Here is a 26,353-nt window from a genome sequence, read left to right as displayed (position 1 = left end):
TATTGCGGAATACCAACTCCAACATGGGCGGCGTAGTGGGAGTCAGCCTCCTCAATTATTTACAGAAGAGTGGGCCTGGTTGGCAGCCATCTGCCAGGTCCTTGGAAACTTTGAGGAGTCTACCCAGATGCTGAGCGGCGATGCTGCAATCATTAGCGTCACCATTCCTCTGCTATGCCTCTTGAGAAGTTCCCTGCAAAGCATAAAGGCAGACGCTTTGCGCTCGGAAATGGAGGCGGGGGAAGACAGCATGTCACTGGATAGTCAGAGCACCCTCATGTCTATATCTCAGCGCGTTGAGGAGGAGGAGGAGGGGGAGGAGCATGAGGAGGAGGGGGAAGAGACAGATTGGCCCACTGCTGAGGGTACAGATGCTGCCTGCCTGTCGTCCTTTCAGCGTGTATGGCCAGAGGAGGAGGAGGAGGAGGAGGAGGAGGATCCTAAAAGTGATCTTCCGAGTGACCCTGGCACACATGGCTGACTTCATGTTAGGATGCCTTTCTCGTGACCCTCGCGTTACACGCATTCTGGCCACTACGGATTACTGGGTGTACACACTGCTCGACCCACGGTATAAGGAGAACCTTTCCACTCTCATTCCCGAAGAGGAAAGGGGTTCCAGAATGATGCTATACCACAGGGCGCTGGTGGACAAACTGATGGTAAACTTCCCATCCAACAGTGCTAGTGGCCGAAGGCGCATTTCCGCGGCCCAGGTAGCAGAGGAGGCGCAGAGATCAGGCAGCATGTACAGCACAGGCAGGGGAACACTCTCTAAGGCCTTTGACAGCTTTCTGGCTCCGCAGCAAGACTGTGTCACTGGTCCCCAGTCAAGGCTGAGTTGGCGGGAGCACTTTTTCTGAGGTACATTAGTACTGCTGGTACACCAATTTTTGGGGGCCCTCGCCTACAGTGTAATCAAATTAATTTTTAGCCCACCTGCATTACAGCTGACGTTACATCAGCTGTGTTGGGCACTGCAATGGGATATATTATGTACCGCCGGTGGCTTCCTGGCACCCACCCATGCTGTCGGTCCACACGGAGTTGTAACTGCATGTGTCCACTTCTAAAGAACCCCAGTCTGACTGGGGCATGCAGTGTGGGCCGAAGCCCACCTGCATTAAGCAGGACATTACCTCAGCTGTGATGGGCAATGCAATGGGATATATTTATGTACCGCCGGTGGCTTCCTGGCACCCACCCATGCTGTGGGTCCACAGGGAGTTGTAACTGCATGTGTCCACTTCTAAAGAACCCCAGTCTGACTGGGGCATGCAGTGTGGGCTGAAGCCCACCTGCATTAAACATGACATTACCTCAGCTGTGATGGGCAATGCAATGGGATATATTTATGTACCGCCGGTGGGTTCCAGGGAGCCACCCATGCCGTGGGTCCACAGGGAGTTGTAACTGCATCTGTCCACTTCTAAAGAACCCCAGTCTGACTGGGGCATGCAGTGTGGGCTGAAGCCCACCTGCATTAAACATGACATTACCTCAGCTGTGATGGGCAATGCAATGGGATATATTTATGTACCGCCGGTGGCTTCCTGGCACCCACCCATGCTGTTGGTCCACAGGGACTTCACAATAGGGAGTTGTACCTGCCTGTGTCTATGAATTAAAAAGCCCGGTCAGGTTGGGGCATGCAGTGTGGGCCGAAGCCCACCTGCATGTAATCTGACGTTAGCTCTGCTGTCCAGGGCATTGCAATGGGATACATTTATGTACAGCCGGTGGGTTCCAGGGAGCCACCCATGCTGTGGGTGCACACGGAATTCCCATTGCGGAGTTGTACCTGCCTGTGACTATTTATAAAAAAACGCGGTCTGACTGGGGCATGCAGACACCTTGACAGAATGAATAGTGTGTGGCACATAGGTTCCCCATTGCTATGCCCACGTGTGCAGCTCCAGATGGAGGTGGCACAGGATTGGATTTCTCATTGCTTCTGTACAGCATTGTGGACTATCGCCCCGCCCCTTTTAAAGAGGGTCGCTGCCTAGCCGTGCCAACCCTCTGCAATGTGTGCCTGCTTTTCCTCTGGCAGACGCACTTATAAATAGTCATGAGGGTGGCGTGGCATGAGGGCAGCTGAAGGCTGGGCAGGGACAGTTTGGTGTGCGCTGTGGACACTGGGTCGTGGGGGGGGGGGGGGGTTGGGCAGCATGTAACCCAGGAGAAGTGGCAGCGGAGTGTCATGCAGGCAGTGATTGTGCTTTGTTGGAGGTAGTGTGGTGCTTAGCTAAGGTATGCATTGCTAATGAGGGCTTTTCAGAAGTAAAAATTGTTGGGAGGGGGGGGCCCACTCTTGCCGCTATTGTGGCTTAATAGTGGGACCTGGGAACTTGAGATGCAGCCCAACATGTAGCCCCTCGCCTGCCCTATCCGTTGCTGTGTCGTTCCCATCACTTTCTTGAATTGCCCAGATTTTCACAAACGAAAACCTTAGCGAGCATCGGCGATATACAAAAATGCTCGGGTCGCCCATTGACTTCAATGGGGTTCGTTATTCGAAACGAACCCTCGAGCATCGCAAAAAGTTCGTCTCGAGTAACGAGCACCCGAGCATTTTGGTGCTCGCTCATCTCTAGTTAGCACACAAGCTCAGCTTTTCTGTTTCTTGCCCATCCTGTTGGCTCCTGACATATTAAGGATCACTCCTCCCATTACTAGATGCCTGAGCAATCAGTCTCTACAGCATGCAAAGGTGTCTACTCTTCTGTGTGTTCTCCTGGTTTTGATCTGTACCTGTTCCACCCAGCTTGTCCTTTCTTCTCCACTCCTGACCTTGGTTTGTTTAATGATAACATTTATTCTGTGGGCTGCTTGCCCTGAGGTTGGCCTCATTACTCTTAAAGGGATTGTCCCGCGGCAAAACATAATTTTTTTTTTTTACACAGACCCCCACATTGTGCACAGTAAAAACGAATCCATGTGTTATTTAAAAAAAAAAAAAATTCCTTTTACCTGGATCCCCGTTCTGCAGCTTTGAAGATTCTTCTTTTAAAGATGGCGCCGCTGGTCTTCTCCCACGGTGCACCGCGAGTCTTCTCCCATGGTGCACCGTGGATGTTCTTCTCCATCCTGCGTTCCACTGCCGATTACAGCCACCTCATTGGCTGATTGGCACCACGTGACGGAGGCGGAGCTACGATGACGCGGAGAAGAGGGAGGAGCCAGGACGCCGCTCGTGAGCCCAGACACAGCCAGCAGAGGATTCTTATCTGCGCAAGCGCCGACTGTTGCGGTGACCAGAGAAGAGGCTTCATCGTTGCCATGGCGATGGGGACGCCAGCGCTGAAGGGGGTAAGTGTATAACTTCTGTATGGCCAATATTTAATGCACGATGTATATTACAAAGTGCATTAATATGGCCATACAGAAGTGTATAACCCCACTTGCTGTCGCAGGACAACCCCTTTAATGAAAGTATTCTACCTATGGAAACCTTGGCTCTGTTCTACTACAACATCCAGTACCGCATTACAGTAAACCTGACCAAGGTGCATCAGCTTCTACTTCTGGGGTAATGGTCTGGGGTCCCGTACAGCGAAGGCCAGATTCCACTTGGAGTGGTTAAAGGGTTAATCCAGAAACCCCAAGGAGTAGCCTCTGGATTTAGCCCTAAGGACTCATGCACATGGGCAAATTGAGCAGAGGATCCAGCGCTTGTCAACAGTCGCGGGCGATCCGCTGCTTAATGTGCCCATAGATGTGCGTGGAGAGTCATCTCTCCATGCACACAAGTGGATTTTATTTGTGTCCGCTACATGCCAAAAATAAAATCTCAGCATGCTCTCTTTTAGAGCGGATACGCAGGGACAGCTTCCATTGAATCTGTGCTTGCCCGTGTGCATCTGGCCTAAGTCAATTTGGTTTTGAGGCACAGCAGATCCACATATGCTGTCTTGGCAGGGACTCTCTAAAACCGAGGAACATCTGAACTATAAAGATATAAATTGTGCTGAACCTAAATCTTCTATCCTTTTAAATTAGGTGAAAATAATGAAAAATCGCAGTTATATGGAGAAAAGTCTAAAGATGAAAAAGAAAACTTCGGTGTAGGTAAGATAACTTCTTTTTCTTCTTTTTAACCTATAAAAACATTCTCCGATCAGGGTGTAAAGCAAATAATTGTTGTCTGTTTGTGCACAAGTGTTGTAAATTCAGTAAATTCTCTGTAGTCTAACACATATGTGCAATCTAATGTATTTGTAGACTGTGAATCTGTTATAATATTCAGTATTCGATCTCCCAATATCACACTGTCAATAATTACCTATATAATGCCATTGGGTTATCTCTTGTGATCACCTGTTTCACTGACAGTCTGATTTTAACCTCTTCCCAACATACATCATTCATAGCTGCAGCCATTATAAGGGATAATGCTGAGACCGTCTATTTAGCACCTTAGATGCTGTGGTCAGTTCTGACTGTGGCATCTAAGTGGTTAGGGAAAAATAGGGCGTTTCTTTTCCCCCCAATTTTGGGGTGCCAAACACCCATCATGACAGCCCCTATTCTAAGACTCTCATCCACATTCGGGTACATTCACATGATGTTTTCTCTGCCCAATTTTCGGGCCAAAAATCAGACGGTAATGGCACCTGTTCATTGGAATGGGTGTGTTCACATGGGCTTTTTTTTTTTTTTAAGAAACGTTTGTTGGGTATACAATATGATACAAATATGCAAAGGAAGATACATCAGCAGCATTTTCTAAATTTCAATAGTCAAAGGTTTCAAGCTCTTTCCATCCTTTCTAGTTACATATACCCTTTTATTTGTGTATTCCCACCCCTCCCCCCTTCCCAAACAACTGAACCCTAGATTCCCAACCTGGGGAATCGTATCAACTAAAACATAAAAACAGAAGTTTTACGTGTGACACGACCGTCATCACAGCAAGCAGTCAGTATCCCTGTGAATAATGAGAAGTAGGAAAGGAAAGACCTCCCAATTTTCCCCTGGCCAAGAAATCAATCAGATACGCCTGATGTGGTATTAGGGCAGTCAGCCCACCGACCCCATATCCTAGAAAATTTGACAGGGCAGCCTTGGGTCATATATGTCAATTCATATAGAGGGATGGCTCCATTTACTTCACGCTGCCAAGCAGCCCTAGTAGGTTATCTGGATGCTTCCAGTTAAGCAATATAACTTTTTTAGCATAAAAGAACAACAATTTATATAAAGTGCCTGCTGCTGTATCAACTGGAATGTCCCCCCCAAGGCCAAAGAGACACATTTTAGGATGCAGGATGGGTGGGGCCACTAGGTGCGTCTCTATAAACTCGAGGACATTTCTCTAATAGGTCTGCAAAACATGGCATTTCCAAAACATATGCATAATTGTGCCTGCACTCACCAAGCATCTTGGGCAGTCTGCGTTGGGGATTAGACCCATGGTACACAAGTGAGTGGGAGTATAGTAGATTCTATGTAGGAACTTGACTTGGATTAACCTGTCCCTTGTCCCACTCCACTGAATCAAAGGCCTTATCTTGGTTGATGAAGACTAAAGTACGCTTTCCCTGGTTGGAGTGTGACAATGCGAGGTTAGTGAAAAGCCGTCTAACATTCATGGTCGCTCTCTTTTCCCGCATGAATCCCGATTGATCAGCATGTATGATATGGCTAAGGGCCCTATTAATGCGTATTGCCAGTATTTTTGCTAGAATTTTAATATAGTTGTTAAGGATGGAGATGGGTCGGTATGAGCCACAGTCCCCCTCACGCATAGTTGCTGGCAAGATTCCCTCCTGAAGGATATAATTGTATAACTTGAGGAGTTTTGAGGCTATGAATTCTGTGTTTCTTTTGTACCACTCTATAGAGAGTCCGTCTGGTCCCGGGGATATTCTGTTCAAGGAGGACTGGATAGCCTCTATTACCTCCTCTAGCTCCAAATTCCCATCTAGCATAGTCATGCTACTCTGGGGTAATGTCAGGAATACAATAATGTCGAGGTAAGCACTTAGGTCTTCCCCGGGGCAGTTGAGTTTAGACGTATACAGAGTGGTGTAGAAGTTAGTAAGTGTATTATTGATAAGCTCAATGTCAGTGACCATGGCTCCAGACACATCCTGGGCAGCCACAAATCGAGGTATGATAATATCTTCACTAGCAAGTACATGGGCTTTTTCTTTACTTGGATGAATAGTCAGAGTAAATAAAATTGCAGCATGCCCTAATTTTGTCCGATTCTCAAACAAAAATAGTATATGTAAATGTGAGGTGTCCAAACTGAATTGAGCTCGAAAACCTTGGTTGCAACTTTTTACATGTATAAACACCAAACACATATATATTACAGGTATTACTCTCCCTGTATTCATCTAAGCACAAGTAATACAACATCTGACATAGAATCCTGTGTACTTCCTGCAGGAAACATTCACTGATTACTCATTTGTAACTTATTGTCTTTGATATTTTACAGAATTTGCCCTTCCATCCTCGGTGAGTGTTGCTGTTCTAAGCTCTACTATATACAGTATTTACATTATACCTAAGACTAAAGGAACCTTTACATGGTATGACTGTCAGGCTCATAAGTGACCAACAGCTGTACCAGGTGAATGGAGGCTGAAGGCGCCAAGAATCACTCCGGTCCGCCTGCTGGCATTCACAGTAAACAGAAGTAGCTCATAGATTAAGCGGCTCCTGTTCACACTGAATGAGAAGCCGCCAGCAGTCCTTCCTTTTCAATGAGCTGAAACGGAACAACTGGTGACACCTGAGTGACTGCTCGCTCCGTCCCTTGTCGGGGGCCGTGTCTGCACAGTTATTAATTGTTTCCGTTTCTTATCAGTCCAAGAAAAAGTCCATCGGGATCTTCTCCAGATCATCGTTGAGTGAATATTCCTGGTTGAAGACACTGCTTGAATCACAGGATTTCAGTGACCAAGTCCGGTCCGTCCATTCATTTTATGTTTCCAATGATATCTCCAAGTTCTACCAGGATGTGACTCGGTGCGCATACGGGATCCTGTATCACAGCAGGAACAGAGGGAGAATCAATGTGACCGATGTGACAGATTCCCTGTATGATAAGGAGCTGGAGTATCTCTATTCCATACTTGGTGAGACATGGAGGATTGTAAGGATGGGAGTGATGGTCCTATGTATGATGAGGAGGTGGAGCATCTCTCTTCTACACTTGGTAAGACATGGAGGATTGTGAGGATGGACGTGATGGTCTTATGTATGATGAGGAGCTGAAGCATCTCCCCTCTAGACTTGGTAAGATATGGAGGATTGTGAGGATAGGAGTGATGGTCCTATGTGTGATGAGGAGCTGGAGCATGTCCCCTCTAGACTTGGTAAGACATGGAGGATTGTAAGGATGGGAGTGATGGTCCTATGTATGATGAGGAGCTGGAGCATCTCTCTTCTACACTTGGTAAGACATGGAGGATTGTGAGGATGGACGTGATGGTCTTGTGTATGATAAGGAGCTGGAGCATCTCTCCTGTAGACTTGGTAAGAGCTAACATCTTACATCTACAGGAGATGGAAATTTTCAGAAAATGACTGCATTGTGTCCTTTAAGTATCGGCCTCTGGTGGACCTTTTTTTGTATCATAAGGAATCGAATTAGCATAAATGATGTAATAACTCTGATCCTTTTATCTGTTTTTTTACAAGGCCACCAATGTTGGATGTTTTCCTTCCTTAAAAAGCTATCATTGAGTCTAGATACGTTCTACGCCCATTACTGAACCTCTGGGTTCATAGACTTAGCGTTTTCAAGGATAACAAAAATGTGTTTTATTTTTCAGAAATATATAATATAAAAAATGACTTTCTATTTATCCGTCATCATGATTATGCGCCCGCTGTGTAGAGGGGAAGCGCCTGGGTTTGCACAAAAATCTTCATAGACAAATTAAAATGTGATACATTTAGTAGGTGATACTGATGGCAGGTGAAGTTCTCATAAATTGTGTTTTGCTGCTATCTACCAGCCTATAGCATGGTTCATGGACTTTGTGTTTCTACATGAATGGGATTGGAGATGGAGAGCATGTGATGGACAGAGACTGGAAGAGACTGGAAAAGATTCAAAGTAGTGTATCTGCGGAAGCAAATGGACATACTGTAAGTCAGGCGAGCGGGTGGTTGCTGAACCAGTGCCTCCATCTTGGCCAGGATTTCAGGGCCTCTCACTTAGCGAGGTCTGTCAATTTAGAGACATCTTAAGCTGATGGAATGCAGCAGATGTATCTTAGAGGACCTATGTCTGTCCGGGGCTGTGTAGCCTGCCATGACTGTTCATACCACCAGAAAGTGAGTACTGGCGCTCAGAGCCTAGAGGATTTGAGTTGAACGTTTGGGCACAGCTAGAGAGAGGCTCTTTATTACTGGTTGTCAGATATGGGAGACAGTAACCGCACCACATGCATAGTGAACGCCTGTTAAACAATTACCGGCGACGTTTAAGTTTTTTGTACCTCCAGATTACGGATGAACTACCAGCCAATAAATTTGTTTGTACTATGAAGAGACTATTCACTTTGTAGCATCGGCTTCTCTCCCTTAGGTCGAATGCACATAGGCGTATTTGCACTGCGAAATCCGGAGTGGACGTTCGCCTCCGGTCCCCGCAGCAAATTCTGCCCATAGACATGCTATTGAAAATTGCTTTTTCCTGCCCACGAGCAGAAATCAACTGCGATTTGCCACTCATGGTCGAAAAATGGCAGCATGTTCTATTTTAGTGTAGGCCTTGCACGGACAGCTTCCATTGAAGTCAATAGAATCCATCCGTCCCACAGCCCTTCTGCAATGAGCATTGCAGAGGGGTCGTGGGATCTGCGCCATTGCCTAAATCTGTACTGCTCATGTGCGCCGCCGCGATGGCTGGCACATCCACAGTACAGAAGCTGCCTGCACACAAATCCATCGTACAGGTATGCGGTGGTCACAGCCCTGGGTTGGATTCCGCTGCGAGATCTCGCAGCCAGAATCTGACCCGTTCGCGTGTAGGTGGCCTTATGCTACAAGGGTATGAACGATGATACTATCTAGCCCAGGGGAAATTGAGTAGGGCAACTGCTCTAGATATATTAGCCTTAGCTTGGACAAGGGAAAATCTTTCCCCCAGTATTCCCATCTTACCCCTGGTAGGGCCCCTATTACTAGTTATACTGGAGTCTCCCCACTCCATCTTGGGGAACCCTCTGCATTTGGAGCCATTACATGACTGTGGCCCCCTCCAACATTTGCACCCATACACCTGCTCTAAGCCAGGGGCCATGTGTCTATGTGGATGTGACATCAGAAGGACATCACACATGTCCAGTGGGAGCACAATCATGATGGGGATATATTGTAAAATATTTGATTTGATTTTTTTACACATTACTTTTTGTTTCTTTCACCTAATAGCCATGTTAGATGGTTGGTTAATGTGGTTTTCTAAGAATATAATATTGATAGTCTATCCAATATCATATTACTGGGGACCCATCTCCTAGCATCTCCACCAATTGGTTGTGTCCTCTCCTTCATTTTCCAGCCACATATGCATTTGGTAGTGGCCATGTCTGGTACTGCAGCTCACTCCAACTCCACTCACATTGAAGTGAATAGGTCTGAACTGCATTACCAGGCATAGCCACTACAAAATGTACAGTGCTGTGCCTGGTTGATAATGAACAGGACACAACACTCATAGGAGCACCACAACCACTTTAATTAGCTGATAGATAGGAGCACCAAGGGTCTTTAGGGTAGGCATCAATACTGTGGTCTCAGAAAGCCCCTTTAAAGCTCTTTTTATGTGTGTTCTGAGCTGCAGTAATTCTCTTTTGGGAACCCATACAGGAAAGAAGAACGTGGTTGTGGTGATCGATGACCTGGAGGCCACCAGTGATGCAATGAAGGGAGAACTGCTCAGAACTCAGGGCAGCATAGAGAACCTAGCAGAAGATCTGATCCTTGTAAAGGACACGTCACCAGAGGAGAAGATGAGGGCAATGAAGGACGCATTTAAGAAAGTCTTATATTAAAAACAAGCAAAAAAGTTAAAAACAGCACAAGACAGATGAAGGTGCAACACTTAACACCTATCTAAGTGACCTCTCTGCTCCCGTTTGCCCTGTTCTATACAGAATCTTTGGGTCTCCCCTTTACATTTGGAATCTTACCATTAACTACACATGTTAATTGATTATGGAGAAGTTTCTCACTGCATTATCTCTTATCTTTAATATTCATCTATATTTGGAGTGTTGCACCAAACCACCAGTTCTTTTGGTTTTATCTTCCTGTTTATTCGCATTGTGTCTTGTTCCACTCCTGCTAATCAATTTACAGGGGATCAATTACCCGAGCATCTCTGGGCACCTGAGCTCCGGCGCCAGTGGAATTCTTTCACATAGTAACATAGTATTTCAGTCTGGAAAGACTTGTGTCCATCTAATTCAGCCTCTTACCCCCCAATGTTGATCCAGAGGAAGAACAAAAAAACTATGAGGTAGAAGCCAATTTTCCTCATTTAATGTAAAAAAATTCCATTTTGCTTATTTGCTTGTTTGCTTATTCCAATCTAGCAATCAGAATAATCCGCGGATCAGCCAAAACCAAGAGTGGATCCAAAATACAGAAGAGATGCAAATCTTTCCATTATACTTTCCCTCTGTACGTTCCAATTGCGATTTTGGCTCACAAAATACTAATAAAAAATACGCCCATGTGAAGAAGCTCTTAGGCCAGGCTCACACGACCCTACGTGTAAAGCCCTGTGTGAGTCAGGCAGAGTTTTACCGCTGTGGCGTCGGTGGTGAGCTGACCTATCACTGCGTATGGCGGGGATATTGTACTGTGCATGACAGCGTATTTCAGATTAGCTAGGGTTATGCACTATGGTGGTAATAGGATGCATTACAACATAAGGCCTATGTCAGACAAGTGTTTTTTTTGTGCACCAATAGGCAGGCAAAAAAGCGCCACTTACATCTGCCCCACAAGGTTTTGGGATTTCCCCATAGCAGGGAGAGAGAGCGGAGCAATGGGGGAATAACCCACAGCGCGGAGCAACAGAGTTGGCTTCCGGGTTAATCCCCCATTTCTCCACTCTGTCTCCCTGCTATGGGGAAATCCATAGATCCATTCTCTCTCTCCCTGCTAAGGGAACTCCTGAAGGATATCCCCATAGCGCCAAGAGAGGGGGTAGGGGTTTAGGGATTGTCACAGAAATTCCCCATCGCAAACCATGTAGGGGATTGGACTAAAGGCTGTTCCTCCTAGCCCCTTCCCCTCCCCACGCTCTTAAGGGATGCCCTTGGGGAAAGCCCTGTAACCCCGCCCCCCTCGCTATAGGAAAATCCCTTGGGAGGGAGGCAATCCCCTTGAGGGGGAGGCAATCCCCTACTGCCCCAGCTGCTGGGGTATTGCCCAGCAGCGGAGCAGGAGGAATACCCCGCAGCTTACAACAGAGCATTTAAAAGGTGCTGCCCAGAAGCACATTTTAAATGTCCCATTGTAAATTCCTGTTAGTCCCCGCGGGGATTTAACAGAACCCTCGTGGAGTCCCTTAACCCCGCGATGGCTAACAGGAATTTACAACAGGACATTTAAAATGTGCTTCTGGACAGCACCTTTTAAATGCTCTGCTGTAAGCTGGAATCTATTCCGAGCGCAGGAGTTTCCATAGACTCCTGCTACCATAGGAGTCAATACAAACTCCTGCACAGCGCACCAAAGATAGCCAATGTTCTATCTTTGTTAGGTGCGCGCTGTTTTGTGCTCCTACATTCTCTCATGTGAGTGCTTGTATAGGAACCTATTGGTTCTTTTAGATGCGCTCTTTTTGTGTACCCCAAAACAACCCTCGTCTGACCGAGCCCTTAGAAAAATGCAAATGTGAAGGTGTACAGGGGGAGGATGAAACAAAAAGATGGGGGGGGGGGGGTCTGGTGTGGTGTGGACATAAATAAAATAATGAAAGTAATAAACGTGTGCCAAATATAACATAAGGCTTGTACATAAAATCATGTATACATAATTCAATATTATTACTTTTTTTCAGTACAACTGTACCTATTTAATGAGGTTCTCCGCTTATTGAACAACCTCTTTTCAGCTCGCTGCAGTCCCTCCAATTAAGTTCTGAGTCACCAGAAACATATCGGTGACCAGTGCACAGTTCTGTAAAGCAAAGGAGAGAAAACAGAGGGTGGGGCCTCATGTAATACGTATGTTCAGGCATCTGCGAGCATAACCAGTTACCTTGTGGGGAGTAAAATAGCGTATCTATCCCACTCCTGCGGTAGAGATTGGGTGCTGCTCAGCCGAATGTCCTACCAGTGATGCCGTGGAGGAAGTGTAGCCATACAGTAGTGAGGACAACTGCCATCACATGCAGCGCTGTCAGTCCCATCAACAACGGAGGCTTCCAACAACTTGGACATCCCAATGATAATTTTCTGCCCTACAGTTTATTTGCCCTTCCAATAGCTTTCCTATGGGTTTTGTTGTGTTAAGATAACCCCCTGATGCCCCTCCACCCCCCACACCCCAATTTTTATTTTTGGATTTTCCTTCCCCACTTTAAAAAATCATGATGCTTTTATTTTTCCATAATCAGAGCTGCCGGAGGGTTTGTTTTTTGCAGTTCCTTTTTTCAGTGTTACTATTTAATGTACCTTATAATGTACTGAGAAACTAAAACTGACAAAAAATTAGAGTGAAAGTGAAAAAAATACAAATTCCACCATCTTTGGGAAAGTATTGTCTTTACGATGTACACACTGCGGTAAATATTACGTGATAACTTTATTCTATGGGTCAGCATGATCACAACGATGCCACATTTATATGTTCATTTTGCTGTACTACTTTAAACAAATAAAATTTTTGAAAAATGATTATTTTCCGTTGCCATTTTCTAACCACCAGCTTGATATTTTTCTTGTTTTTATTGCTTTTTTCATGTACGCAGGGTGACCAAAAATTCTGGTGTTGTGTTTTCCTTTCTGTTGAAGTTCACCATCTGGGATAAATAATGACTAACTGCTTAGTCAGGCGAGCGGGGTTTTTTTGGTGCATTCTTTTGCACAAAACGCATGCACACAAAAATTTGCATGACCAAAGCAGGCATCATGCTAAAAAAACCCGCACTTGGCTGCATTCAAAATTCGCACATAAATAGCAGTGTCGCTATCCCCTGCTGCGGCTGTGACAGCTGCAGCAGAGGATTTCTTGGATGTGAAACCCCTGGATGCTGTCAGAGCAGCAGCGCTGACCCCATTGACATACAGAGAAGATCGCAATCCTTTGGCACATCTGTGATAGCTGTGGCCGAGGATTTCTTCATTTCCGTGGGAAGTCCCCTTATCGCTGAACACTGTGACAGCATTGTGACAGTGTCTAGTGACAATCGGACTCCCCGCAGGGATGAAGAATTCCCCTGCCACAGCTGTGACACAAGAGCGCGATGTTCTCCCATTGCTTTCAATGGGGCTGGCGCTTCTGCAGCCCCATTGAAAGCAATGGGCTGCAGTGATTTTCGGGGAAGGGCTTTAAATATAAGCCTTTCCCTGAAAATCATCCCAGGAAAGTGTAAAAAAAAGTAAAAATATATATACTTACCTTTCCTCAGCTGCCGGGACTCAGGTGCGTCCAGCTGCATGTCCTCCTTAACTGCTCTGAAGTGCTTTCAGCAGGCAGAGATTTAAAATCACCCCCTGCTGAAAGGGCTGCCTCTGATTGGCTGAGCACTGTGACCAATCAAAGGCAGTGCTCAGCTATTGAACAACAGCTGAGCGCCGCCTGTGATTGGTCCCTGCGCTCAGCCAATCAGAGGCAGTGCTCAGCCATTCATTGAATTGAACATCACGATCTTCAATTTATTCATTGAATTGAATATTGTGCTCCTGTGCCACAGCTGTGGCAGGAGAATTCTTCAGCCCCACGGGAAGTCCCCTTGTCACTGGACATGGTAAGAATGCTGCCAGAGCATTCAGTGATGAGGGCGCTGCTCGCAGAGATGTAGAAATCCTTTGCCACAGCTGTCACAGCTGTGCTAGAGGATCACAATTTTCTCTGTATTTTGTCAATGTGGCCACCACAGCTGCCACCGGCCCTATTGACCACAAGGTGAAACCCCTGGATGTGACAGCCTCCAGGGATTTCACATCTAAAAAATCCTTAATGCAGCAGTTTCTTGAGCTTTGAAATGCGCTGCCCTATTTTTACCGGTGCTAATTTTTGTGCGCAGGTAAAAAACGGACACGTGACCGCTGCCATTGAAAAGCATTGGTTCTAATAGATGCGAATCACAAACGCAAAAAACATCTGCAGCAAAAAACATCTGACTGAGCCCTTACTTTGAATAATCGAACTTTTATCGATGTGGCAATACTGAATATGTTTCTGTTTTTTTTGTTTCGTTTTTTTATTAGAAATGTTTTTTATTTAACTTTTAGTATTCTTAGTCATGTACAGCAATAAAAAAAATGGCACTTACTTTTTTAGTCCCCCTAGGGGACTTGAATTTGTGATTGTTTAATTGCTTCTGCCTTATAGTACAAGACTTCAGTATTGCATCTTATGGTAGTTCTGCGGGTATTGTATTGACAGGTCACAGACTAATCTTAACAGGCAGAAATATATCTCACCCCTGAGCACATTCAGAAAGTCCCTGATGACTGCCATGACAACCAAACGGAACCTCGCAATCTCATGAGCAGGATATTTGGATACCCTAAACAAGAATTGAGGCATTATCCGGGGATTTAAATTTCTCACCAACGCCTGTGGAGTCATACCAGCCGCTTCTGCCTGCGTTCAAACAAGAAGTCATACGGTATTGCAGACCTTAGTGTCGGCAACACTATAGGTGAGGGTCAGGATGTCGGCTCATTATAGTTATTAAGTAGAGATGAGCGAGCACCAAAATGCTCGGGTGCTCGTTACTCGAGTCGAACTTTCAGTAATGCTCGAGAGTTCGTTTCAAGTAACGAACCCCATTGAAGTCAATGGGCGGCTCGAGCATTTTTGTATTTCGCCGATGCTCGCTAAGGTTTTCATTTGTGAAAATCTGGGAAATTCAAGAAAGTGATGGGAACGACACAGAAACGGATAGGGCAGGCGAGGGGCAACATGCTGGGCTGCATTTCAGGTTCCCAGGTCCCACTATTCAGCCACAATAGTGGCAAGAGTGAGACCACCCCCCCCCCCTCCCCGCACTGTCAGCATAAAGATCGTTCTCCTCTGCCACAGCTGTAACAGCTGTGGCAGAGAAGAACGATGTTAGCCCATTGAATTCAATGGAGCCGGCAATACAGCCGGCTCCATTGAAAGCAATGGGCTGCCGGCGAGCGCGGGATGAATTTTCGGGAAGGGCTTAAAAATATAAGCCCTTCCCTGAAATTCATCCAGAAATGTGTAAAAACAAAAAAAAATATATACTCACCCGGTCCCGGCAGACGGAGTTCAGCCGCGACCGGCGGCAGTTCTCCTGAACTGCTCTGAGTAGTATTCAGCAGCCGGGGATTTAAAATCCCCGCCTGCTGAATGAGCTGCCTCTGATTGGTCACAGCCTGACCAATCAGAGGCAGCTCTCACTCACACCCATTCATGAATTCATGCTCCATACAAACCCTGTGCACCCAGAATGTACATAAACTGTATGTCCTGTGATGTAAAAGGGTTAATGAAAAAAGAGCACTGGGGCCTCCAGGGATCATGAGAACTGGACCTCCCATGTCCATCATATAAATGGAATTGAGATACACATGCGTGACCACCGCTCCATTCACTTCTATGGGTCTGACGGAGATAGCTGAGAGCAGTGCTTGGCTGCATTCATCAAAATACTAGCAACTACTTGTCCGTGAGTGAGTTACATGCTCCCAGCCTGATCACATGACCGTGACATCATTACAGGTCTATAAGCATAAAGAATGCAGAGACTGCTCACAGGACCTATGATGATGTCACCGTCATGTGATCAGTCACCGACTCTGAGCTGCGCATAGTGTAACATAGGGGCACAGTACTGGATTTACTGACTGTACCTTATAACGCAGGGGATCAGTAGTGGATCTCCTGGCTGGTCCCAGTAACATAGGAGCTCAGTACTGGATCTCCTTGCTGCTTCCAGTAATACAGGGGCTTAGTATAGCATCTCCTGGCTGCTCCTGGTAACATGGACGCTCAGTGCTATATCACTTAGTTGCTCCCAGTAACACAGGGCCTCTGTACTGGATCTCCTAGCTGCTTTTAGCAACATAGGGGATCAGTACTGGTTCTGACACGTCCGACCCCGAAGCTTACCTCAGGATGTTGTGTAGTTATAGCGCACACACAGAAGATCCTACACCTAGGGAAATGTGAGGCTTGGTGTGGCTATGAGTGATTTTGGCTCCAACTCCCTCTCACCTTCTTACTATCACTGAGCCACAGATGGCCCTCTACCATCCACTTACAGCTCAGCAGTATGGTGGGCTGTATTAGTAGGTAATGATGATTTGCTGTCTTTTATCGTCAGGATGCCAGTGCCCTGCCAGTGCCCTTGGGCACAATTTGTAGTAGTGAGGTGCTGAATAACACACGGAGCCCGATATCCTGCTTAACTTGTAGTAAACACAGTGTTATTATTAAGTCAGACAGGGAGACGAGGTCATTCTCCTCAACACATACAGCGAGTAACAAATGATATCTCCAGCGAATTACCAGTGAATTATATACAATTTGCAACAATCAAGATACTTATGTATAACACGTTTATATACTGGGAGCTCTGAATTTCTTTTCTCCATCCCTCTTCATATTTACATTTCTTTATCTCCCTCTCTTCATCTCCGCTCTTCCTCATCACCGAAGGGACAAAAGGTTTCAATAAAGACTTATGGAACACCCTGTGAACCCTCCATGTAGCTGGCAAACCCAGTTCGTAGGCAAGCGGGTTCACTACACGTGTGATGACAAAGGGACCCACGTAACGCGGCACCAGCTTCAAGATTGGGACCCTTAATTTGAGATTTTTAGAAGACAGTTATACTTTCTGTCCCACCCTGTAAGGTTCAGATACAGACAGACTCTTCCCACTACGCAACTGCATACGAGCCCCTGTTGCTTCCAAGTTTTTCTGTACCTCTTTCCATACTCCCTGCAGCGTATCTGTGGTGACATCAGCTGCAGGACAGACAGATGGAGTAGGGATCGCTGTAAGGAAGCGAGGCTGCTGACCGTATACACAAAAGAATGGAGATACCCTAGTGGAAGAACAAGGGCGGTTGTTTAGTGCAAACTCTGTCAACGGCAGGAACTCTGCCCACTGATGAGCCTTTTCGCCAGCAAACAATCGTAAATATTGCACTAAATCTTGGTTCTTCCGCTCAGTCTGACCATTAGTTTGTGGGTGGAATGCACAAGGAGAAGGAAAGCGACGTTCCCAGGTTTCTGCAGAAGGCACGCCAAGACTGCGACACAAACTGAACCCCACGATCAGATACAATGTTTTGGGGGACCCCATGTAGGCGAATTATTTCTTTTACGAAAATCTTGGCAAATTCTTTTGCCGAAGGTAGCTTCTTTAACACCACAAAATGTGCCATCTTTGAGAAGCGGTCGACAACCACTAAGATAGTGGTGCACTTCTGGGATTTCGGTAGATCAGTGATAAAATCTACCGATAACTGCGACCACGGACTAGAAGGTACCGGTAACGGTCTCAGAGAACCCTCCGGAGGACGCCGCTGACTCTTATTGCATGCACAGACAGAGCATCCCTTAACAAAGTCGCGGATCTCCGGAGACATGCCTGGCCACCAGAAGTGTCTAGAACAAAGATCCAGGGTTCCCTGAAAACCCGGATGACCTGCGAGAACCGACGGGTGAGATTCATCCATCACTCTAAGACATAAGGTCTCTGGCACAAACCATCTGCCCTCCGGCACCCCCAAAGGAGCGTCCTGCTGAGCATTCTGTAGTTGAGGGACGAAGTTAGATTCTATAGCTGCCACCACCACGCCAGGTGCCAACATATTCTCGGGAGTCATGGTCTCACTTTCCGGCACCCCGAAACTCCATGACAGGGTGTCCGCCTTTACGTTCTTCTCTACTGGGATATACGTCACAACGAAATTAAACCTGGCGAAAAACAATGCCCACCTGGCTTGACGAGCTGTGAGTCTTTTAGCATTGGCGAGATATACCAAATTCTTGTGATCAGTATACACGGTAATCGGGTGTCTAGCACCCTCGAGATGGTGTCGCCACTCTTCCAAAGCCCATTTGATCACCAGTAACTCACGGTTACAGACGTCGTAGTTGCGTTCTGCTGAACTAAACTTCCGTGAAAAAAACGCACATGGGCTATACCCAGATCTCCCACTGACTTCCTGCGACAATACTGCCCCTGTCCCCACCTCAGACGCATCTACCTCAATGAAAAAGGGTAGGCACGCGTCCGGCTGTATTAGCACCGAGGCAGTCGTAAATGCCCTTTTTAGATGACTAATGGCCTCTCGGGCTGCAGGCGACCATTTTACCAAGTCAGCCCCCTTCTTAGTCAGATTGGTCAAGGGTTGAGCAATAACCGAGTAATTTTTAATGAATTTGCGGTAAAAATTTGTGAAACCCAAGAACCACTGGAGAGCCTTAAGGTTGTCTGGTCTGACCCATTGGGAGATTGCTGCTACTTTATTAGACTCCATCTGAATCTCCGTGGGTGAAATCACATAACCAAGGAAAGATACTTGTTTAGAACCAAATGAACATTTCTCCAACTTGACAAAAATTTGATACTCGTGCAAACGGGTCAGAACCAGCCTCAGGTGCCGCACATGAGAATCCCAGTCAGGAGAATACACCAGAATGTCATCAAGATATATGACCAGAAATACCCCCAGGAAGTCGTGAAAGACCGTGTTCATAAAATCCTGAAACACAGCGGGGGCGTTACAGAGTCCGAAAGGCATGACCAGACATTCAAAATGTCCTAACGGGGTGTTGAACGCTGTCTTCCATTCATCTCCCTCTCGAATGCGAATTAAATTGTAAGCCCCCCTTAAGTCCAGTTTGGAGAACCAGTGGGCCCCTACCACCTGATTCAGCAAGTCTGGAATCAGGGGCAAGGAGCACAGGTTATTCACTGTGATTTTATTCAAGGCCCGATAATCCATACAAGGCCTCAATGTCCCATCCTTCTTCTCAACAAAGAAGAGACCTGCCCCGGCAAGGGACCTGGATGGCCGGATATGTCGTTTGGCCAGAGACTCCGAGATATAGGACTTAAGGGCTTTGTGCTCACGCCCTGACAAATTGAAAATGGCTCCCTTAGGGATGGGACTGTCGGGAATCAGATCAATACCACAGTCCCACTCCCTATGGGGAGGCTAAGCCTCAGACAGTTTTTTGGAGAATACGTCCTGAAAATCCGACAAATATTCCGGAATAAGCACAGTATCTGCGGACCACATGGCTATGGTAGATAGGTGATTATGACACGATGATCCCCAATGAGTCAATTCCAGGGTGGACCAATCAAATTGGGGATTGTGCAGTGCCAACCAGGGCATACCAAGCACCACATCAACAGACATCTTTTCCATAACCAGAAAAGACAGATTCTCAGAATGGAGAACACCCACAGTGAACTGCAGAATGGGAGTCCTCCATTTAACAACACCTGCGGAGAGAGGGGTCAAATCAATACCAATGAAGCGCATGGGGGGGCTTCAGCATGGAAAATTCGGTTATCAGAGATCTGACAAAATTTAAATTAATCAGATTGACGGCAGCACCCGAATCAATATAGGCTTGACCGGACCGAATGAAATTCCGGAAGCCAACCTCACAAGGCACCAACAACCTAGGGAGTACCTGTGATCCTAGGCGACCCTTCCGAGAATCGCCTAGGATAGGTAGTTTTTTCGCCGCTTCAGACTGATGTTGCCGTTGCTTCTGTGGACAGGTTGCTACTCGATGTCCGGCTTCCCCACAGTAGAGATCGTGAGTCATCCGGAACCGTCGCCGTTCCCTGGGACTTAGCTGGTCCACTTCCATAGGCTCGGCCCCAGGAGCTGGCATGGGAGAAATGGGAACGGATCTACAGGACTCCCTAGTTTTACAGGCCTGGCATTCCTTTTCTCTAGATCTCAGTCTCCTGTCAGCCTTTACTGCCAATACCATCGCCTCATTAAGTGTTATGGGAGCGGGATGGGAAATAATTAGATCCTTGACAGCATCAGAAAGACCCAACAAAAACACATCTTTGAGGGCGCCATCATTCCAGGAGGTTTCACCGGCATACTGTCTAAACGTAGAGCAGTAGTCTTCAGCACACTGCTGCCCCTGACGCAAAGCCATACAGCTATTATGTTACGGTATCCTACCCGATGATACGCCAGCCCGGGTTCCCCTAGAACTTACCCGCAACCCCTGTCCCTGCCTACTTGCCTCCACTCCTGGCTAACCCCAGGCGGGCAACTGGGCGGCGGTCCCTACACTCGCTAGGGACTGAGGAGGGACACTGGCGTACCAAGATGGAACAGGGTAGAATACCGACGAGAAGGGCAGATGAATAAACCAACAGAAAATAAAACAGACCGAGGCAGATGGATAACCTGGCAGATAAAGCACACAAGCTGAAACACAGGAGACTGACAGAGGCAGGAAGCTAGCACACTGAACAGAAACCAATAACTGGCAGTGAATGGACCTCACTGCCAGCCTTATAAACAGAAGCCTCCGCCCAGGGGAGGAGAGAGGGAGGCGACGCCTCCTAGCAGAATTCCATAGCAGGGACTCATGCATAGAGCTGTACTCACAGACGCCCGCGCGCACGCAGCCGCCCGGACCCACGAGCACGCGCACCACGCCGACCAACCACCCGCGGCCCCAGCAGCCGCCGCATGGTAACAAATAGGCTACAAGACATCCTGGTGACCTGGAGCAAAGGATGTAGAGAGGCCTTCACAACTCACAGTGCTGGCAGATCAATTCTGACAGATCCATCATGTCCTCCAAGGAGGTGTATCTGGATTCCAAGCTTGGCATGTTCTTCTTCTGCAGATCTGCTCCCCAGCTAAGCACACCTTCACCTTCAACATCAGGTTTACCAAGCCTCTCCATGTGTTAGGCACCTATGTCCCCAGAGGCCCCTCTTTAAGGGAGAGGTACTGTAAGGGTTGTTCTGGTTGGGATCTGTTGTACTACATAAGTTTCTAGAAGCACAACCCCACAGGTGTGGAATGATTAAGCTGGCTGGGTGTGGATTTTCCCAGTCAGCCAATCCCCAAGGTCTGTGTTCAATAAATAAATATATATAGTTCATTTGTGGTGTGAGAAGGTTCTATGCCTGGTGGTTGCAAGAGGGGTTTGTGTCTTGGGTTTTGTTTGGTTGTGTCCCTGTACTCCTGGTTAGTGTAGGGACTAGCAGTGTAGTCAGGAGCCATGAAGTGGCCCGCTAGCTTCCGTGTTTTGATCAAAATGTCAGCTTATACCTGGCATTTATAGCATTTCCATCTGCTACTAGTGTTTGTGTTTTGGCCGCTGTATGGTGTGATTATGGCTTTGTGTGTCTACTTACTCTGTCCAGTTGTCCCTGTTGCTGGTGGCATGTGTATGTGTCCTATCCTGGGTGCTTGGGTTCCTAGGGGCAGCAAGGGCCCAAATCCGAAGACCACTGGGCCTCCCTTTATTGAGGTGATATCATTGCTCAGGTAGGTCAGTGGCACTTACTCTAGTAGAAGATAGGGAGAGGTGCTAATCTGTGGTAGTTCACCTGGTGTTCCCTATCAATCTGGGTCATGTTTGCATGGGCCCGGTGCTCACTTGCCCACACGAAAGTAACACCATATGCATTTTAGGTGGTCGACAGCGAATCAAGATCAGTCCTTAAAGAACGCCTGTCAAGACCTGCATTTCAACAGTTTGGTAATTTAATCCTTAGGCCTGAGGTTATAAAAATGTGCAAAGATTTTAGTGGTTGTTCAGATACGTTACCCATTGATGCCTTAGATTCTGCATGAAGGTGAAAATAAGTACATTTTTGATTGTCTCATAAAAGGCAGTGCCATTGAAATGAATGGAGGGGTTGTGCACATGTGCAGGATGCTCCGGCATGGGAGCATCCATGAAGCCCAGAAGCTTCAAGTTACGCCTCTGTGCTCCAGATTCCCATTCTTCGCATTGGCGGGGGTCCCAGCAGGTGGACCCCAATATAGTTGGAGGCGTCTTGAGAAATGCCAACTCTCAGTAAAGAGGCCACAGTTCATGGTGAGAAATCACTGCTAGTAACATCTGTAAGGAGTATACAGAGATATGTACTGTTATGTTACCAGAGGCGTAACTTGAAGCTCCCAGGCCCCAATGCAAAACCTGTAATAGGACCCCCAACTATAATGCTTTACTCATAGTACTGGGCTCCCTATATGGAGAAGAGAAGCCTTATGGGCCCCCTAAGGCTCCTGGGCCCAGGTGCAACCACATCCCCTGCATCCTCTATAGTTACGCCCCTGTATGTTACAATATACATGTTATGGATTGTTAAGGGTGTCACGTCGTAGTTGGTTTATGAGTTTTTGGCTCGGAATCTTGCCGCATCTCAGACGCTGTGCATGTTGGATTTAATAGTCCATCTCATGAGTTTTTACAACTTCACAGCTTTTAGATTTATTACATTAGTTTTCAGAATTCCAGTATAACTTTCCATAGTTAAGAATCCACATAAAACCTTGACGAGCTCCATAACTACTTTACTGTCCTGGAACTGATCCGCGTTTTCTTCTCCATTCACATCTAAAGCTAGAGCCAGAATTCTGTAGGTTAACAGAGAGCCGGGCTTTGTGGGAACAGTTACAGCGCAGCTCTAAGGTCACAGGTCTATCAACAGAGCGGGGCTAAAGTGCAGCCAGAATGATTGTAAAAACAGCTATGAAAATGATTGCAGAAAGACACAAAATAACTCAATATCTCTGCAAAGTAAAATTGTTAGGAACGTTACTGCAGACATTAAAAGACATTTTGCTACAAGCAGCTCTAGACTTCCTACGACATGACCATAAAGTTAGATTTCAAGATGCAAAATTGCAAATGCAGCTTTGGCTGTGACTGGAGTATAATAAATGATGCAATTTAAAGCAAATCAGTTTTAGAAAATGTGTGAGTTTTTTCTTTTGTTAAGCTTGCGTTGTAACTGGATCAGTTTTTTTACAGAACTGCAAATAGAAAAGTTCAGACTCATCAAAAAAGAGAAAGAACAGAAGACGAGGAGTGCATAATGTAGAGGGGGAGGTCGTTTGTGTAATATATTCGTGTATAAGGAGGAGGAGGTCTTCTCTGTAATATAAGACAACCCCATCTGCTCAAGTGTAATTCCGGCGAGGATGGATTCAAAATGGCAGCCGCGCTGCGTGATGCCATAATAGAATCGTGCTGATGTGAAGCTGTGTGGTAGATGGTGGCTCAGTGCTGGTGGGAGGCTGTGTGGTAGACGAAGGCTCAGTGCTGGCGGAAGGCTGTGTGGTCGATGGTGGCTCAGTGCTGCTGGGAGGCTGTGTGGTAGAAGAAGGCTGAGTGGTCATGTGAGGATGGGTATTAGTGTATCTTGACGCCACCTGAACAACAGGTGGAGCCAAGATAGAGGATGTTTAACAGGGGGTTAATGCCCCCTGTTCGTGATTGGCTGGACGTCATTGTCCCCTTTTCTGGCCCTCACAGGTCCTGCTTCTGCCACTGGCCTGACTGTAGGTGGCGTCCCAGCAGCCCCGCTGTCACTCTCCCTGGTGCACCTTTCTATGCTTCACAGCTCTTGCTGGTTGGGCACGCTGTCACCTCTGCTGCCTTGTAGTATGGCGCTGTGACTCTTCCTGGCAAACCCTTCTTCCCCGTCAGACGTCATGCTCTTGGCTGTGCTGCTGAAACCTCTTGCAAATGCTGTCAAAGTCATTATTCAGGAGCCCCCCGCCCCTGCCGCTCTGCAGCGCTCAGCGATGCATGGATGTGAGTCAGCGACCAGCGGCGCTCTGCACTCTGTGCCACAACACCGCAGCCAAGTGCCGACCGGCAACACTGACCGCTGCAGGCCACAGCAGCGCTGACCGAGGCGGCTCAGCACTAGGGACCACATGGGCACTGTTAAGTTCGGCCGGGCGCCGGTCACAGGCGATGTTCACCGCTCCTTGTCCCAGCCGCCCTGTGAAATGCAGACTGGCAGCTTTCACCTTTATGCACGGCGTTTTCCGCTGGGCAGCACCGCTCATAACTGCCAAGCGCCGACTCTCATCCTTCCTCTGCTGTGGCCGGCTGGTGCCTACAGGACCTGTGAGGAGAGACAGCCAGTCAGCCAATCAGCAACAGGGGGCGGCAAACCCCTGCAAACACCTTCTATCTTGGCTCCACCACTACTTCCGGTGGTGTCAAGATACCCTAATACCGTGAGGCTGTGTGGTAGATGAAGGCTCAGTGATGGTGGGAAGCTATGTGGTAGTTGGAGCATCAGCGCTGGTGTGAGGCTGTTAGGTGGATGAAGGCTCAGTGCTGCTGGGAGGCTGTGTGGTCGATGGTGGCTCAGTGCGGGTGGGAGGCTGTGTGGTAGATGAAGGCTGAGTGCTAGTAGGAGGCTGTGTGGTAGAAGAAGGCTGATTGGTCATGTGAGGCTGTGTGGTAGATGAAGGCTCAGTGCTGGTGGGAGGCTGTGTGGTAGATGAAGGCTGAGTGCTGGTGGGAGGCTGTGTGGTAGTAGAAGGCTTAGTGGTCATGTAAGGCTGTGTGGTAGATGGTGGCTCAGTGCTGGTAGGAGGCTGTGTGGTAGATGAAGGCTGAGTGCTGGTGGAAGGCTGTGGTAGATGAAGGCTCAGTGGTCATGTGAGGCTGTGTGGTAGATGGTGGCTCATTGCTGGTCGGAGGCTGTGTGGTAGATGGTGGCTCAGTGCTGGTGGAAGGCTGTGTGGTCGATGGTGGCTCAGTGCTGGTGAGAGGCTGTGTGGTAGAAGAAGGCTGAGTGGTCATGTGAGGCTGGGTGTAGTGTATCTTGACGCCACCTGAACAACAGATGGAGCCAAGATAGAAGGTGTTTAACAGGGGGTTGACGCTCCCTGTTCGTGATTGGCTGGACGTCATTGTCCCCTTTTCTGGCCCTCACAGGTCCTGCTTCTGCCAATGGCCTGACTGTAGGTGGCGTCCCAGCAGCCCCGCTGTCACTCTCCCTGGTGCACCTTTCTATGCTTCACTGCTCTTGCTAGCTGGGCCCGCTGTCACCTCTGCTGCCTTGTAGTATGGCGCTGTGACTCTTCTGGGAAAACCCTTCCTCCCCGTAAGACGTCGTGCTCTTGGCTGCACTGCTGAGAAATCCTGCAGATGCTGTCAAAGTCATTATTCAGGAGCCCCCCGCCCCTGCCGCTCTGCAGCGCTCAGCGATGCATGGATGTGAGTCAGCGACCAGCGGCGCTCTGCACTCTGTGCCACAACACCGCAGACAAGTGCCGACCGGCAACACTGACCGCTACGGGCCACAGCAGCGCCAAACCGTGGCGGCTCAGCACTAGGGACCACATGAGCGCTGTTAAGTTCGGCCAGGCGCCGGTCACAGGCGATGTTCACTGCTCCTTGCTCCAGCAGCCCTGTGAAATGCAGACTGCCAGCTTTCACTTTTCTGCACAGCGTTTTCCGCTGGGCAGCACCGCTCATAACTGCCGAGCGCCGACTCTCATCCTTCCTCTGCTGTGGCCGGCGGGTGCCTACAGGACCTGTGAGGAGAGACAGCCAGACAGCTAATCAGCAACAGGGGGCGGCAAACCCCTGCAAACACCTTCTATCTTGGCTCCACCACTACTTCCGGTAGCGTCAAGATACACTAATACCGTGAAGCTGTGTGGTAGATGAAGGCAAGGTGATGGTGGGAAGCTATGTGGTAGTTAGAGCATCAGCGCTGGTGTGAGGCTGTTAGGTAGATGAAGGCTCAGTGCTGGTGGGAGGCTGTGTGGTCGATGAAGGCTCAGTGCTGGTGGGAGGCTGTGTGGTCAATGGTGGCTCAGTGCGGGTGGGAGGCTGTGTGGTAGATGAAGGCTCAGTGCTGGTGAGAGGCTGTGTGGTCGATGGTGGCTCAGTGCGGGTGGGAGGCTGTGTGGTAGATGAAGGCTGAGTGCTGGTGGGAGGCTGTGTGGTAGAAGAAGGCTGAGTGCTGGTGAGAGACTGTGTGGTAGATGAAGGCTCAGTGCTGGTGGGAGGCTGTGTGGTAGATGAAGGCTGAGTACTGGTGGGAGGCTGTGTGGTAGTAGAAGGCTGAGTGGTCATGTAAGGCTGTGTGGTAGTTGGTGGCTCAGTGCTGGTAGGAGGATGTGTGGTAGATGAAGGCTGAGTGCTGGTGGAAGGCTGTGGTAGATGA

The 26,353-nt window shown here is 47.8% G+C and overlaps 1 protein-coding gene across 1 annotated transcript in view; it reads left to right on the top strand.

Annotated features, from left to right (window-relative positions):
• LOC136577225 (uncharacterized) overlaps positions 1-11,450 on the top strand; it is a 91,755-nt gene extending 80,305 nt beyond the window's left edge. The window contains exons 10-13 of the mRNA XM_066577031.1: positions 4,003-4,071; positions 6,452-6,471; positions 6,824-7,094; positions 9,841-11,450. Of these exons, the coding sequence (XP_066433128.1) occupies positions 4,003-4,071; positions 6,452-6,471; positions 6,824-7,094; positions 9,841-10,025 (545 nt within the window). The 3' untranslated portion in view covers positions 10,026-11,450. The remainder of the gene's footprint in view (positions 1-4,002; positions 4,072-6,451; positions 6,472-6,823; positions 7,095-9,840) is intronic.
• Positions 11,451-26,353: the final 14,903 nt, after the last annotated feature.

This window comes from Eleutherodactylus coqui, chromosome 8 (genome assembly GCF_035609145.1).
Source record: "Eleutherodactylus coqui strain aEleCoq1 chromosome 8, aEleCoq1.hap1, whole genome shotgun sequence".
Lineage (NCBI taxonomy): Eukaryota > Metazoa > Chordata > Amphibia > Anura > Eleutherodactylidae > Eleutherodactylus > Eleutherodactylus coqui.
Note: the sequence above shows the minus strand (reverse complement) of the source record. Positions and strands in the feature narration are given on the sequence as shown.